This window comes from Mugil cephalus, chromosome 17, assembly GCF_022458985.1.
Source record: "Mugil cephalus isolate CIBA_MC_2020 chromosome 17, CIBA_Mcephalus_1.1, whole genome shotgun sequence".
Lineage (NCBI taxonomy): Eukaryota > Metazoa > Chordata > Actinopteri > Mugiliformes > Mugilidae > Mugil > Mugil cephalus.
This window is the reverse complement of record NC_061786.1, coordinates 1,768,780-1,786,017: the sequence shown is the minus strand read 5'-3', so window position 1 is coordinate 1,786,017 and position 17,238 is coordinate 1,768,780. Positions and strand designations below refer to the sequence as shown.

The window sequence follows — 17,238 nt, the reverse complement described above, 5'->3', positions numbered from 1 at the left end:
AGCGGTTACAGGAAATGGGTGAAAGTGAAGAGATGATGTACAGCAAAGATACAAACAAAAGACGTTAGTTCTTAAACACCTGCCAGCTCAGTGCCATCATATAATATAATGTGCCACATATATATTTAAAAAACTAAAGGTACAAATGACTGTAAATTGGAGTGGAATTTTCTATTTTTTTTTTTTTTTGGAAAAGGGAACCACTGGTCAAATTCACGAACAGTAAATGAAAAACAGACATCACTCGGTGCAATGACGACAGTGTCTGAATCTTCTCGTTCCTAACTCAGATCTTTTCATAACAGACTGTGGATGTAAGGCCGCTTCCTGTCCTGTTCAGACAAAAGCGTTCAGCGTTCATCTACCTTCACTTCACTCGCTGCTGTTGTCAGTGTGTTGGTGCATCATATTCGTGTGTATTAGAGTGCACATAACTCCTTGATTGTTGCCAAATTCAACTGTGTGAAGGGGCTGGGTGGTGTCCGTAACCAACTTGGATAAAATTCTAATAATTAAAAAACACAACAAATTTGGATTTCAGGGGTGTGTCTGTGTACATACATAGTAACCCCGTGAGCAAATCTTGAGGCATGTCTATAGTTTAGTATGTGAGGAATGGCTCGGATGCTGTAGGTGTGAATGCTTCGGCATACAAGTGTTTGAGGCCTCTTATGTGTGTGTGTGAATGCAATGTGCAGTCTCACCCGCAAACTTTCCTTGATACCAGAGACTGTGTGTGCGTGTGTGTTAAAGAAATGTGATTGAAAGTGTTGATCAAGGCTTTGACTCCCTCCGCGCGCACACACACACACACACACACACACACACACACACACACACACACACACACACGCACACACACACAGTCGACAGGCCTTCAGACATTTTTCTTTTGGCTAAACTTGCGTCAGTGCTGAAGAAAGTAAAATCATTAAATCTACTGTTGAGGACACCTGAAAATAGCTGTTTGGTCAGCTGCCGGCCGCTTATATGCTGTGCAATTTGTGTCTGTGAATATTAGATGACAGCCATGTGGTAAGTGTGAAAGGTTTTAGATGGATTAACAGCACATGTACAGTGATAGGTGGTATATAGAGGAAACCAAACCCCAGAGACGGGAGCCTGCTCGGAGGAAACTTCTTCGCAACGGCAGGAATTCACAACAGCACCTTCTGGGCCCTGAGACGAGACGAAAATCAGTTTGGCTCCCTAGATACCTGTCGCATTAACCCTTCTGGAGGTGGTTCATCAAGTTGTTCATTTCTGTTGATTTTTGCTCACAACTAATTCTGTCTGTGCTCTCTGTGCTATATATTCATATGAAACATCCATATCTGCGTGTTAATTTGCAATAGCACAAGAGAGAGTCAGATCCTGTTCTACTAGATCAGTGTTTCTCACACACACAGGAAGTCAGCTGTGTATCTGAGGTCTGTCTGCCTTTTTTTTTTTTTTTTTTTAATCACATTACTATAATTATTAACGTCTCAGATGATGTCAACCTCGCAGGGGTCACTGGAACTGTGGGTTGGATTTGTTCCAGGCCAGCTCACTGGCTTTATTCTTTCTAATGTTTATTACTGGGGAAACACACTCTACTGTACACGACTGTTCATTTCAATGGTGAAGGACAGATGGCTGCTGCCTGCGGGCCGCGCACACACATGCACACAACGCATATGTGTGTGTGTATCCATGAGGTTACAAACATGTTACGACACACAACGCATTCAACACATACACACATTTACAGGGGGTGCAGGGCAGTTGGTGTGTGGCTATGTGGGTTGGCGGAGCTCAGACATTGCACACCTGCTCACACGCACTTTTCCTGTCGCCGTGACTACAAACTACCGCGTCTGAACCAAACATCTTATCTCTACGTGTGATTAAAATGTGTAAACTGAAATGTCTTCAGTGAATTATATTTGGAGCATACTTGGAGGTTCAGAGATGTGTTCCCAGTGTGAAGAAGCCGGGTTTACTAGTATTTATAAGTAGACCTAAGGCAGGTATATGGTGAGGTGTGTTGCTCCATCTGGAGCCTTCATCTGCATTTGACGTCCCAAATCTGTTTGCATTTCTAATGTGGAGGCTGAGACAAATGGCCAACCTGCTGCTAATCCATCATCCTGTGTTAGAGAATGAGAGGGAGAGAGAAAGAGAAAGAAAAAGAGAGAGAATATTATGACGATGAGGAGTGTGAGTCCTCTCTTCAGCACGACCACTGTTTTGAGAGAGCATTTTTGCTTGTTATTTCGCCACATATGTGCCACTTCACAACAAAAATCTTGGGCACGAACATTTATTCATTCACACTGAAAAAAAAAAATGCTTGTAAAATTTGTTTCACTCAAATCAAGTCATAGTTGTGACTTTAGCATGCATAGCATGGTAGCTAAGGCCCAAGATAAAGAAAAAGGCCAGACTTATCTGGAAACAAATCAAATGTACAGTATATGTGTGAGGTGTGTTACGATAACAGTGTGCATATTCACATTATTAACCTCAAATTGTACATGTGTTGGGAATTTACCTAGAAGCTTGTGGTTATCAGCAAACTTCTGCTTCACATTTAGAGTAGCAAAGGAGACGAGAGGATAAGAGAACAAATAATTATCCAGGTGAAAAGAAGAAAACATCTAAGGTTCTTCTGTGTTTTGTTCACAGGCCCTTCTCAGAGTCATTTTCCTCTCACATTCCTGAATTCAAACCTTTTTTCTTTAGAGTCCATCAAACAGTCTGGGAATGACACATTAGTCCAGGTTTACTTTGACATGTGCGGTCTGCTTTTCTTCTCTTACAGCGGAAGTTGAGCATCCAGATGGCGCTCTGCTCTCCAACTCTCTACCTTCCCACCCACTTGGCCTACCCTCCCATCCACTTGGCCTACCTCCCCACCCTTTGGACCACAGCTTGGCCCACACCCTGCCGCCTGGCCTCCACGCCGACCACGACCTGCTGACCTGCGGCCAGTGCCAGATGACCTTCCCACTCGGCGACATCGTCCTCTTCATTGAGCACAAAAAGAAGCAGTGCCAAATGCCGCTGCTGGCCAATGGCTGTTACGACAAGATGAACGACAGAGGAGGACAAGGGGGGAGTCCCACTCTGCAGAGCCTTCATCATTACACCCAGCGGGTCGAGCTGAGGAAGGTGGTGGAGCCGGTGGAGATAGGCATCCAGGTGACACCGGAGGAGGAGGAGGTGGGAGGAGTAAGGGAAAGAGGTGAGAGGGGAGAGAAGACGCCCATCAAAGGAATTTGCCCCAAGCAGGAGAACACACCAACGGGTAGGCCATGACAAACACACACTCTCTGAAGACCTAGTTCAGCATTTTGGGACGTACACCTCAATCACAAGACTAATATCAATGTTATGTCTGTGGATTAAGTACAGAGATTAATTCAATCTAATTTAGTTAAGATTAAGTTCAAATTTATAATATGTCAGAATTATTATTATTATATTTCTTAAATGAGAGAACTTTAATACCCCGAGCCAAGAGTTACCAGTTTTACTGCAGTGATCCATCCAATAACATTAACAAATTAATAAATTAATACATTTCAAGTCTTGTCACGTCAGTGTGATCATGCAAGACCCCTCAGCTTTTAAAAGTCAACGTTTTGACAACTTAAGACATTATTTCTGAACTAGTTCTTTTAATGCGATTTCTATATTATGTAGATGGAGACAAAATTTCTTTTTCTGGTGTTATATTTGATGCTGTATTAAAATACACTATTACCGCACTAAACCTTTGTGACAATTAAGCGTTTATCACACACTACAACCATTACTTTACTAAGAAATAGTCCGAGCAGATCCCTTCAAAGCTCTTCCCTCTAACACCACATTTTTTAGTTTAGTTTTTTATTTGGTGTATGCAGGACAAACCAGACGAACACAGGCCCCACTTCCAAATAATATTAGTATGTATCTGGATACGTTATCTGGATACTGACACCTGACGCATAGCGTCGCTATTAAAATGCGTCTTTCTTATCTTGATGGTTCCTGCAGTCTGATCCAATCACAATATACAAATTAGTCAGACGACGAGGCAGTCTGGGTCAACAAACACGAAGAGGAGCAATGTTGCTGTTTGTGCTCGTTTTATTTAAATTTTTTTTCTACTGTAGAGCTGACTTTGCTGCTGCTACCTGAAGCTTTCATCGGGGTAATTGAGTTAGCAGGAAGAGGCAAATTTAGGTGACCTTTTAGATTGGGAGGGTGGGGGGTGTGGGGGGGGGGGCTGATGTTTCTTTCACCACGCTGCGGCATTTACACCTGCCGGAGATCTGATCGAAATACGAGCCTGACCATCTCCAAACGTGGTCTGGGTGCTCGTGCATTGTGCCACATTTACACCTGCATTAATGCATGTGTTTCCCTTGACCCAGATGTCCACATGTCACGCAGTCACATCGCTGCATACACGCTGTATGTTCATACAAGGTGTAAAGAGAAGACGGCATCTAAAAGAAATGATATACCATGACACTTCATCCAGGTCACTTTCGAAAACTATTCCATTCCCAGGACAGTTTTTGGGATAGCACCAAATCTTCCTGTTTTTAATCTTGTGACCAACTACGCAGACGCATACACACATGCATAAATTTGTCATTTCAGTCTTTATGGAGACATCCTGTTGCGACATAGTCCATCCTTCCAAGCAAGAGAGAGAGAGTTCATTGTATTAGAGCAGGAGGACAAGAGAGGGGGAGAGAAGGGAAGTAAGGGAGACAGGCACATTACCCACTCAGAGCTCTAAACCCCCTCAAGGACTCGACTAGTTGAAACAAATTGTGCAAAACGTGACAGAGAGACTCACCCCGACTTTCATGGAGAAATCCAGCCTAAGCCATCTGCTTAAAAAGGTGAAAAGCTCATTAAAATTCAAATAAGCAAAGCCAGGGAAAAAAAAAACACCATGAGAGAAAGAGAAGGAAAAGACAGAGAAAGAGGGATTAAAAAGAGGCTAGTTTCTCCCCCGTTCAATGGGGTAAGGAGGCAGTTTAGCAGGATAGCAGCTGCGGGGGGAAAGAGCACCAGCAGTTATCTCTGAAACCAGTCAGTACGCTCAGAAAGGAACCAGAGGAGAAAAGCAGAATATTCCAGTGTGAGACCAGAACTCACTCGCACTTTCCTAGACGTCAGTGTTTGTAGAAACAGGCCAGACACAGAGGGCTGCTCCGCTGTGTCTGATTTTAACCTTGCGAGCCGGCAAGAAGACTAGTGCCAAACTGCTTAGACTCTGTCTAAAAGAGGATCATCTTCTCATTTTAAAATCAACTTGAATTTGATGAACAAAGTATGTGAAATATGTGATACAGCTTCAACAAATGTATGTATGAATTGGACCAAATAGCTTGAGATGTTTTGGCAAAACCGTTACAAATTCCAAATGTGTTGTTTGTGAGTCATGAGGCCTCAGTATATTAGAACTCTATCAGGGAATTTTGTCATTAAAGCGCGACTATCAATCAGATGGATGTTTGTTTCGCGGTTCAGGAAGTTGTTTCCATTCCCCATGATTTTGCATATCAATATGCCGCTTCAGAGGTTTGTGTAAAATCTGTACGGCATTTGGATGGAAACGTAACATGATTCAGAAGCAGCAGCAGCAGCAACGGCCTAAATTTAGAAGAAAATTCTGGCACAAAGCCACATGAGGAAGTGCACTCGCAGGTAACACGCCTGACTCTGTTTCCCCAGTTAGTGTGCTCGAGCAGGACAAAGCCCCACTGAACGTGTCAGTCTGCGGTTTGGCCTACGCTGTAAACACTGTGTTTGGGCCTGAACTTCATCAATATTTTACCAGGCTGTTACAACTCTGCCAGGCAGCCACTCAGTCGCTCCTGTGGACTGCGCGGCCACCTGTATGTCTGAAAAGCTCGGTCCTCAGCCCCAGAACTGTGCTGCAGCTTCACATTTAACACAGATAAGTCCAAACTGTAGGGTGCAAATAGCTTCAGTACAATCCCAGCGTGTCTGCAGAGCTGCGCTCAGGCATGCTCACTAATTGACTGGCGTTGGTCGCATTATTAAGCTGGCATTATTCATATTTATGTGCATAAATATATATTTTCCCCCTGCGTTTAAATGCTCGCAATATATCTAACTGCAATCCTCCCGTGAAATCAACCCCACATGTGCTGCGTTGGAAGGCTTGAAATTGTAATTGCACAATATTTCTTTATAACAGAAAGCGCAATAATTTTCACATTAAAAGCAAAAACATATTAGCGGCTCAATTGGACGTGCACTGCGGCAACTGTAAACTATATTGCTCCAATAACATTTTATGTTGCAAAATTACCCTCGGTATTTCACAATTTCCACATGAAATATGTCCAACTAGCACCTTATTAACACCGGGAGAGGACAGAGCGGTTTATTAATCAAGACGCAGTTTAATTTGGAGAGAACACACTCAGCCCGGCTCATAATCACTGGGGGATTGAAATATGGCAGGTGGAATTCTCTCTTTGTAACTCAGACGTGAGTTTTTTTTTTTTCCTCCTCCAGTAGAGTTTTACACCTTTCATTACCTGGTGAAAGAGAGGGAAAAGAAAAAAGATGTAGAAAAGGAAGCAAAAGAGCAGAGCTGAGCGGCGCGCCGGAGAAAGCAAGGGAAAACTGATCAGGGAGTTTGAATGTCAGCTCAGAACACGACTGACGACAATGCTTTGTAATTGGCTCCCAGCAGGTCAAACTACTCCTTTATTCCCAAGCTTTTTCACTTCCATTTGGTGTCCATGTGAAATGGAACATGTGTGCGCACACATTCACACTCTGAGATGTGCATCATGCCAAGTTATATATATATATATATATTTTATTTTTTTTTATTTTTTATTTTTTATTTATTTATTTTTTTTTTTACCCCTAAATTAGAAGAGGTGCTCCTGCTCTAAGTGAAGGTTGTGTTTTTGCTATATTTTTGTCTATATAAGGTGGCACAGGGTTAGGCCGAAATGAATTGAAGAATTTGTTTTTAGTTAATGCAGCTTAAGCTGAATTCAGTGCTGACAGATGTTGCTGTGGTTTAGTTCGTAGGATGCACACCATATTATGTTGTGTTACCATGTTTTTTTTTTGTTTTTTTTTGTCACACTCACTGTCGGGTCACAGACAGGAAGGCCTCTTTCAGTGCGTACTATCTGACACGGATTTGATTATGCAACTCTATAGAAAATAGGTCCTTCAGATTCCTGCAAATAAATTAGAATACACTATTAATGCTGCGCAAAGGAAGTACAGTTAAACTGAAGCTGTCACTGGAAACATTATCGTGCCTTATCGCGGCCGATTAAAATAACCTGCAGCTCGCTCCAAATGTCGCTGTATTTCGCCAAACCACTGAAATAAAATAGATTCGCGAGAGGGTGCAGCTGATAATGAGGGTTTGGGGTGTCACCCTTCACATGTTCTTGTAAAGAACCTAAAATATGGTTTCCAAAAACTGTTTCACATCCTTCACTTCCTCCACCTCTAATCAACAGCATCCGACAGAGAGTACTGATGCTATCTGAGTACATTGTGTTTGTAATTATCGGTTTTCACAGCACACATAAACAGCAAAAGTGAAAATGAGTTTTGGCGTGGATGAATTCAAATTCACCACTGACTTCAGAACGAGTGGTAGGCCAGCTTAGAACTAACTTAACCCTGCAGCTAGTGTCTGCAGCAACATTACATCAGGTCAGTTTAGCCTTGACAGTAGTAGAAAATCGAAAATCGAAAGTAGAAAATTTATCCTTCATGTACAGGCAGCATTTTGTTGTATACTTGCTTTCACCGGGACATCACCGCCTGTGAGTGTAGGTATTTTAACTGGCGACCTCCGAGTCACACACCTCCCAGACTCCCAGGCCTCTGATAGTCAGAGTAGCGGGCTGCTCCACAGAGGTGCGACACTGACAGTTTGGATTAGAGAAAGAGAAGGAAACATGTCATATTTACTGTAAGGCGTACGCACACTCGCACTGTGTACACTTATCACTGAGGAGTGTTTAACACCACCTGACACAGCGCTACGCAGCCCTGAAAGCCTTGTCAGCTAGAGTTTAATTCAGATATTTAACTAAGTCCAGTTGGAGTGGAGAGGAACACACACACACACACACACACAGATTAAAAAAGTGTCATCATATCTGAGTTTGTCAAAGTTACTCCTTTACACAGGCGTGTGTGTGTGTGTGTGTGTGTGTGTGTGTGTGTGTGCGTGCGTGCGTGCGTGCGTGCGTGCCAGCTGTCTAGCTCTGCATCTACCTCGGCTTTCACACCCACATTTTTAGTCCCTTTTTTTCCCGGCCGATTTTCTTCTCTGTTCCGGTTCACTCTCTCTGTCGTTCACACACAGATGGTCACCCGTGCGTGTTCAGATGACGCGCTTTCTCCTGCTCTCTCCACTACTGAAGGTGTAATAATCGATGCGCATTATTACTTACGTGCAATTTGCAGAGTAAGGGAAAAACACACTCACACAGAAAAAAAGTGTTGTTGAATGTTATGCAAAGATTATTCACGTGAACACGCAAACACACTCGTGCGCACAGATCTTTAGCAAATAAGACTGAGCGCAGCGGTGTGTCCCTAAAATATTTACCATATGCTTATTTATCTTCCAAATTAATCTGCGCAAAGACTGAACAAAGAGCAACGGAACGGTGTGTGTGTGTGTGTGTGTGCGAGCGTGTGTATGTTTGATATAACAGCCTGTACTTTAGAGGCATTACGGCGCCCGCTGCTCTTGTTGTTTTGCGTTGGTTCAATAAAGCTGGGAGGCCTCTCGGATGGAGCGACGGCCTTTTTGAAGTGGTAATTACTCTGGTTTGTATCGCTGCTTGCTCTCTCTCCCTCGGCCTCCCTCTACCTCTCTCGCCTGTCTGTATGTGTGCTTTTGGCTAGTTTGGGTTTTGGGTATTTGTACGTGCGTGCATGTGTGTGTGTGTCTTCACATAATACAGTCCTGATGCATTTTTAATAGGCCTGAAAGCATGTGGATATGCACTCGCACAAACACGAGGCCACACACAAATCAAGAAGAAAATAAAATTTTCTGTTTCAGTCTGAAACAAGTTATTTGAAAAGACACGTTATCTGTTACTATAACTCCACATTACCTTACTTGTTACTTTACAGCTGCAACCCGGCATTATATGTTGTGTCCTAAGAATATTTAGCATTTAAGGTAGATGGCTGCTTCTGTTAAATAAAGAAATTTGTGGAGAAACTTGTTCAAATCTTTGATTAAATTGTATAGTTTTGTGCATTAATCCAGGAATAGTAAATGGTCTTGTATTTATACGGCTCTTTTGGTACTTAAAGGACTTCACGCAATGACTACATACAAAAAATACACTAACAAATTGCGGAAACTTAAGCGTGGACAGCTATTGGCAGTCATCAGCCTCCTCAGCCCCAGTGAGTGCACAGACGCAGTAAGGCCCAGGTCCAGCTCCACTAGCAGTGTACCACTGGGGTTATTAAGTGTAGCGTGACAAAGTTCACATTTTGCCCCCTTGTACTTTTTGTCGCTATCAAAGCCGTTGCTGTAAAATGATAGTCAATATTTGCACAACGCTGGTCAGTAGGATTTTGTCACAACTTCTGTGTGTGTGTGTGTCTTTGAAAGCCGGCTCGTGCATGCGTGCGTGCGTGTGTGTGAATGTGAGAGAGCCTCACTTTCTCCTTGTTCTCCTCTAGCCATTCACCTCTTCCTGGCCTACACAACGCTCTACTTTTCCTCTGTAAATCCAACATCCTGGACACAAACCAGACACCGAGAGCAAAAACAAGCGAGACATGAAGGTCGGGAGAGGCAGCGGCCGAGCGAGGCATACAGAGACAGGGGGAGAGAGAGAGTCCTCGCCATTAATAGAGCATCTCATCTCATGCGCTTCTTAGCATTTTCAAAATCCCTTTTTGCGATTTTCGCCTTGTCGCCTCTCGCCGCTGTGTTAATCACTTTGCATGCACTCATTTAAATATTAAAATTTTCTTTAATCATCAAAGCCAGTGATGCATCATGCATATTCATATCATCTTACCCCCCTCAACCCCTCCCCGATGCCTCCATCCCCTGGATCTCAGGTTCATTACTCTGCTGCGCAGCCATTAGCCACTTCTCTAATCACACAGTTTACACACACAGACTACCCCCGCATATGTGCGCACAAACACGCACGAAAACACACTAGCTAGCCACCAGCGCTAACCAGTGCTAATCCGCTAACTAGACTAAAATACACAGGCATCCCTCCAGTCTAAACTGAGTGAGCAGACTTGTCATCCATCCCGGCTGCTAGATGGCTGGAGCTGGGAGTATTTGTCAAGAGGCTCGACGAAACCCTCATTTGCATAATGACTTTGTAGTTCTGCATTAATAAAATTTGCATATGAAGCCGTGTTAATTACTCCTGATCAGTCTTTTTTGCATTCATGCATGGTAATTTTCGGCGACTTGCAAAAATTGATGTCCTGGCGTCAGTGATGAGATTTGTGGAGGAGGCACCGTGTGTGTGTGTGTGTGTGTGTGTGTGTGTGTGTGTGTGTGTGTGTGTGAGTGAGTGAGGATGAAAAAGAGGAAGGTGGGGGGCGATGAAGGTGAGGCACGGGTGGGGGTGTTTGGGGCATTATCACAGCAGAATAGATGGCAGGTTGGTATGGTTTGCTTATCATCCGGCTACTTCCTCTCAGCGTAACTTTTCTGAAATGTACGTAAATTGTGAAGAGTGACGAGAAAGCTGTTCACTAAAATCCTCACGCACACAAACAAAAACGATGGCTAGCAGCCATTGTAAATCTATTGTTTACTTGTAGTTCTTCTATTTAAAGACTCCTCAAACTGTGCAGCATTTGTTCAAGACTGAATAATATTCATAGCATTCTATAACATTCTCTCTCTGGATCTGAGAGGCGGACAGAGAGAGAGAGAGAATGTTGTTAGTGGTGGAGTACGTAGTTAAGAAACAGATTCTTTTGACATTTGTGATGCAGTATCACCCTTAATGGAGCCAAGTCATGTCAGGTTAGCGGGCATATGAGTCACATTGTGTATTTTTCACATCTGGAGGACCCTCGGAGGTCCCTGGACCCGACTTTGAGAGGCACTTGGTTTATAGCGGCTACTGAGACGTGACTCTTGTGTTTCCGTTTGGCTTTTAATAGCTTTGGAAAACAAACTATTCTTTGTTGGAAATAGCCTCTTAGCAAACAATTGTTGATTTTAGAAGCACGGCTCGTTTGAATTCCCCACGGGGTCGATCAGGTTTAACAAACCCTTCCAAATCGGTTAGTCTTAATTTATTCATGGAATTTACGGCACACTTTTCTGCACCAGGATTTTAATTCAGGTGTCACATGTTTTTCTTAGATCTGCAAAAATCATAGAGAGAGAAGAAAAAAGAAATACGTGATTTTTTTTTCTTGATGGTCTCTGATTCATTCAATCACAACAGCTATTCGCAGCGCGGCGAGTCGTGACCAATGCAAAGGCATCATCAGGAGCATGAATCACAGGCAGCCATGGATACAGTTTTTAACTTCTTTTTTTTCTTCTCTCCATTTTTAACAATGGCAGTGCATGAGGTTTCTATTTCTTGTACGTTTTGTAGGTGGCACTCCCTATGTCTCTTGCTTAACTTGTTAAAACACAAAACCTGTGCTACCCATGCTTCCTTTGGCAGACGTTTGCTAAACCATAGGCAGAAACACTGTAAAATATGTTAGTTTTTCAACTGCAGTACAACATTTCCTCTTTTTAATTTGGGAGTTAAGTTTTTAGAAAGTCCCTACTGTACCCACTTGGCAAGTCGTTATTCCGCTATTCTGTGGGTTAAATAAAGGGTTATCTTATTTTATCTTATGTACCAAAACACTTGCAATTAGATTTTGAAACAGTTGTGACAAATACTTGTTAATACATCAACTTACAAATGTTTTCCTGGTCTTTACAGTGAATACAACACATGACATGCCCTGATTCTTAAACTCCACTCTCTAGAAGTGTTCACATATAAAATCCTCTGGCCTCCTTTGTCACAAGACAGTTAAACGCCTGTCAATAAATAGCCACCTTGACATACAGAGATTTGTGGGGAATTAAGTATCGTAGCTTTCAAGATGAGAAATTTTTATTATTTATTCTCTTTATAGGGAATTAGGTGTTATCAGGGACAAGTATAGCCTACAGACTTTATAATAAGAATCCCTTTAGAGACTGGGCACAAACAAACAATGGTGTGAAATCCAGTCACAAATTTGCAAAAAACGTTCTCCAGCAAAACTCATGTAATGACACCATACAAGCGTCATCAGAGTTGTATTGACCGCCTTCAGGGAAATGTAATCTCTGTATAAAATATAGGTTCCTCTGTGAATAATCCCTCTGTTGATGGGAGAGGCTTTCATATAACCTGTTGGCTTTTGTGAAACTGAGAGATCAGATAAGACGATAAGTGCTCAGTGGAGTTTGGATCCAGATGACTGACTGAGCGAGGGCCTGTTATTAGGCAGGTAGTAGGCAGAGGCCAACAGAGAGAGTAGAAAAGTGAAGGACGGTGACTGGGAAGCTTTGTGAATATGACAGTGGCTGGATGAACGCTGTACTTCCATCTGTGTTCATCTGGACTCACTGATGATATTTGGGGACACAGGCCCTCCAGGAAAGGCTGCACCGACATTCATTCGGTGCTGTAAGACCTTTCCCATGTTTACACTGTCTAATTTTCTGTAACGTCGCTGTCCGATGAAAAAAACGGATCTCCACTTTTGATGTTTTTGGCTTCCTACAGTATACGACATGTCTGCATTCTACCCTAGCAACTGACACGTTCAGTATCTATCTGACCGATGGTACGATGCTTTAAGACGCAATCTATTTAAAACGTATCTCCATTGGATGTCAAAAAAGGCAGTCAAAAAGCATGTATCAAAAGCAGTTATGAAAAAAAGAAATTTGGAGATACGTGTTTTTCATCGAGGACAAGCAAATTTGTCATATTTGTGTTTGTGTTGCATTGTGTCCATGCAAGTTTGTGTCTGCAAGCACTTGTTCACTTATAAGGGATCATTTGGGAAAGTCTCTTCAGAGGCAGATCCTTTTTTTTTTATTTTTAAATGAGACAGACATCTTATCGGAGCTCAGCGTGATCAGTTATTACATGGACCTGGAACGTTCACACAGTGCCCCTCAAGCTTCCCTTTAAGCAGTAACAGAATGAAGGTGGGTGTCAAAGCCTGGCATATCTGGAAACAATTCCATCTGCAGCTTTAGTAATAACTCACACTCTTTCCAGAGTGAATAAACACGTGTTTTACTGCTTACATGCAAAACGAGTCAAAAGTGCAAAAAACTGTAATGAACACTCTGACACAGGCTTCAAACAGATACACAATTAAGGGCATTAAGCGCATAACCTATGCAAAAACGATAATAAAGGTCAACTTAGTAGCCTCTTCTTGAGCAGTTTGTAAGATGAAATGAAGTGGTTGCTAAATGATTAACAACCCAGTTAATAATATTTTTCACTTTCCCATTTCATGGTTAAATTACTGATGTATTTGCTTGTCATTTAGATTATACAAAGACAAGACAATTCAAACAAACTGACTTAGCGTCTGGGAGGCATTTCCAAGACCAAGAGGTCCACAAACTTGGAACAAACAAAAGAAGAAATACAGTGTGTCTAAATTAAATCTGCAGCAACAAACGTTTAGCAGCAAACACCAAAGATCAAGTAAAAAGTAAAAGAATAAACCAAACCTTGAATAGTGCTTTGAGTTGGACTGCTGTGTTTGTATTTAAACAAAGAATACATTTCCTTCACAGTGTGTCCTGTATGAATTACAGCACAGTTCTAGTGTTCCAAAAAACCAAAAACAATATGCAGGTCATCGCCAGTTTTCTCCCTAGCAGCCCTTTAGCCCACGCCCTCCAGTTATGACATTACACCCGACAACTGCAAACTTCTCAGAATTAACTCCTCAGTATTGCTCGAACCGAGACAAAGTCACAGGGATTTTCTGTTTGAGATGTCTCCCCACTGAGTCTCAGAGACGACGCTGCGCTTTGTCTTGTCTCCTCCTGCCAGAACAGCCTGCTCTTTCTCACTGGCTTTGAGGATCTGAATCCGTAGCCTTTCCTTGCGTCGTCTATCAAGCTGACACGGGTGGCTTTCACTACAACTCTGCATACAAGATTTGATTTTGTAAAGGCAGAGATGGCAGCAAGGGCATGCTGCAAAACAGACACAACACCTCAGAAATAGGTAATACACACAACAGGCCTTTCTTGCTAAGCTGACATGGTGATGTTTCAAAGCCCCTTTTGACCAAACAGGCAGGGACATAGCGCTTGAGTAAAAATAATTTGCCTTTATTGTAGCTGCACACTAGCAGGCAGAAGCAGTTCCAGTCTGGCCACATGGACAGGATGGGATTACCACAGTATTTCTGTCGAGTTTGGGGGACTCATGACTGCCCCTCTCCTCTACAATAGTCTGCTGGCGTTTAACACCGGCCAAATCACCACTTAACAAAAGCTAATTTCTCACTTGGTTAAACTGGGAAGGATTAGGGGCCCTGTGTTGGCGCAATCCATGTTTGGTGAAGAGTGAGGGATGGAAGGATGTTAGGAAAGGATTTAAACCTCAATTACAAGGGACTGAGGGCTTTTGTACGTCCGTGGCGAAGGTGGGATGCAGAGGTTTAGCGACTCTGCTGCAAATGTTTGCCGCCTTGTTGTGCTCGTGTGTAGGTGTGCGTGTATGTACGTGCATGCAGCTGAGGGTGACACAGCCTGACAAATGCGTGTTGATCCTCTTGTTTAAGAGGGTTTTAAATCTCCCCAGTTTAGCACAGTTACTACTCAGGATTTAAAAGAATAGGTATGATGTACAATCAAAGCTTGTGACAGCAGACATTTGTGTTATGTGCTGGAGGTCCCTTTACCATAAACATTTACTCATAACTCCTTAAAGACCTTTTGTTCACCTCAAATTTCCACTGGAGCCTGTGAACTTATTTAGCACTCTTTGCAAACTCCCCAAACTTTCAAGTGAATAATATGCTTTCGGCGTTGCGCATTATTCTACACAAATGCCCCCATTTTACACACTGGTGGGCGTCCCTTGTTACATTCTTCACTCCCTGTTTCCATCTCTTTGTGTGTTACATGTACAAATGAGTGAAACACCAATAGCATCTTTGGGGACAGTCTTTTTGAAGACAGCAATGTTATCACCAGTTGAATGGGTATGTATTCTTTAAGACAGCCTGATGTCAAATAGCTTTCACTCTTAGAAATGGGCAGAAGGCATCCATGGTGTTGGGGCTGTAATGCCAGCATTCCCTCTCGCTGTTCTTTTACACAGACTTTTAGCCACTTTTAGCATCTCTCATCTCCTCCAGACTTTTGGAGGAAGGGGATAAAGAGGGAGTTACCCCCCCACACACACACACACACACAGACACACACACACAGACACCCGCCGCCCGTGAACACCAAACCCTTTCGTTTGTATCAAAGGTTTGCCTCACCCCTGCTGACATCCCTGAATTATTCACTTAGAGGAAAAGATAAACAAAGCTTGCTAGCTACAGTTGTTCTATTGATTTCTCTGGGCAACATCACAGATAACAAAAAGAGGGCTGAAGGAGAAGAGCTGGACTGCTGCCGTCTCTGTTTTTTTTTTTTTTTCATCTGTAAATAAATCAATAACATGTGTAGTTTTTTCTCCTGAGAAAGGAACCTGCGTCCTGTTTCCCAGGAAAGAAAGTAATGCATTTATACTATGTATTTTTTAGGTAGTGAGAACATGTGGCCATGAGGCTCTTTCCATGTGGGAACAGTATTTTCTACCTGTTGGTTAGACCGAAATTGCCCATTGCTGGGGTAATTTGCCTTTCAGAGTGAGGTTGGGGGTTGGCCAAGTAAACAATGCTGGCTGAGGGCCAATAACCGGCGGTACCCCTCTGATTAAAAACAGGCAGATCCTCTCCATTCTTTCTTTCTCGCCTTTATGAGAAAGCCGGAGTGAGAATTTCAAAATAAAACCTGTTACTAATCCGCTCATTTCATCGGTTATACTACTGTAAAATTATTAGACATTTCTATAACAAGTATACATGACTGTATCTATGCGCTGACCCCAAACCAAGAATGGCTGTGTTACACTGTGTGCACCCACTTTGTTGCTTGTGCAGGGTGTCTTAACTGCTCCTTTGTCACCATTTGTAGGAGAAAATAAGAGGGAGAAAATTGGAGGTTGGTACAGTGTTTTCTCTCTGTGTGTCTATTGATTCTTAATCTCCAGAGGTTTTACCAATTATTTTGTCCCACTTGCCCCACAAGACATTATTATATCATCTATGGCAATTGTGGGCTCTGAGAAAGGAATTGTGTCTCGGCCGTGATTGGTCAGTGGATAAAGTGCCTCGGTAGGATTCTGGTCAAGGTTTCAAGCACACCACCACATAGCATCCATCTGAATGTCTGTGGTGGGGAGTCTCACCAGCGAGGGAAATCAGATCAGGGCATCCTGAGCAGCTTCATGTGAGCCTGGCTACAGTGACGAGACAAAGCACTTACAGGCAGAGCAGAGAAAAACCAGCAGCAGATACCTAAATGTTTGCATATTATGCTACTCGATTTGTAACTTAGACTATACAGGAAATGCCCTGGTGTGATGCAGTGTGCTGTAAAGTATAGTAGTGTTGTGTTAGCACTGACTGTGCACTGTTTCCCAGTGTTCCAGCTTGTCAGTTAATGTTTACAGTGTGGGCACTCCTTTTCTACATAACTTTGATGTGTAACTGTAAGTTTCCGTAGGGTTTAAGATGTTGTTTTACAGACTGATTTTCTAGCTGGCTTCCTCATATGGTTTTCTGACAGTGTAGCCGAAACAGTAATAAAAAGGGAGTGCGTTTCTCCTTTAAGAGATGAGGACCGCACTTCAGACTGTGCGTGTGTGTTGGTATGAGCGAATGAAAACAGATTGGACTGGTTATAGGAGCAGGCCTGCTTCCAGTTAGTGGAGAGACAGCAGGAGTACCAAGGACCTGATCTCCTCTCTGGACCAAACCAAAAAAAAAAAAAAGATTAGATTCTGTCCACTAGTCATGACTGAGAATCAACAATAGAAACTGGAGAATAAACTGTACTGAAACTAAATATAAGTACTGAAAAGCAAAGCAACTGGATGTTGGATATGTAATTAATGG

The 17,238-nt window shown here is 42.7% G+C and overlaps 1 protein-coding gene across 2 annotated transcripts in view; it reads left to right on the top strand.

Moving 5' to 3' along the window:
• Positions 1 to 17,238, top strand: part of bcl11ba (BAF chromatin remodeling complex subunit BCL11B a) — a 39,256-nt gene that overhangs the window by 6,302 nt on the left and 15,716 nt on the right. For both annotated transcript variants that reach the window (XM_047610989.1, XM_047610988.1), the window contains exon 2: positions 2,807 to 3,292. In XM_047610989.1, coding sequence (XP_047466945.1) covers positions 2,807 to 3,292 — 486 coding nt within the window. The remainder of the gene's footprint in view (positions 1 to 2,806; positions 3,293 to 17,238) is intronic.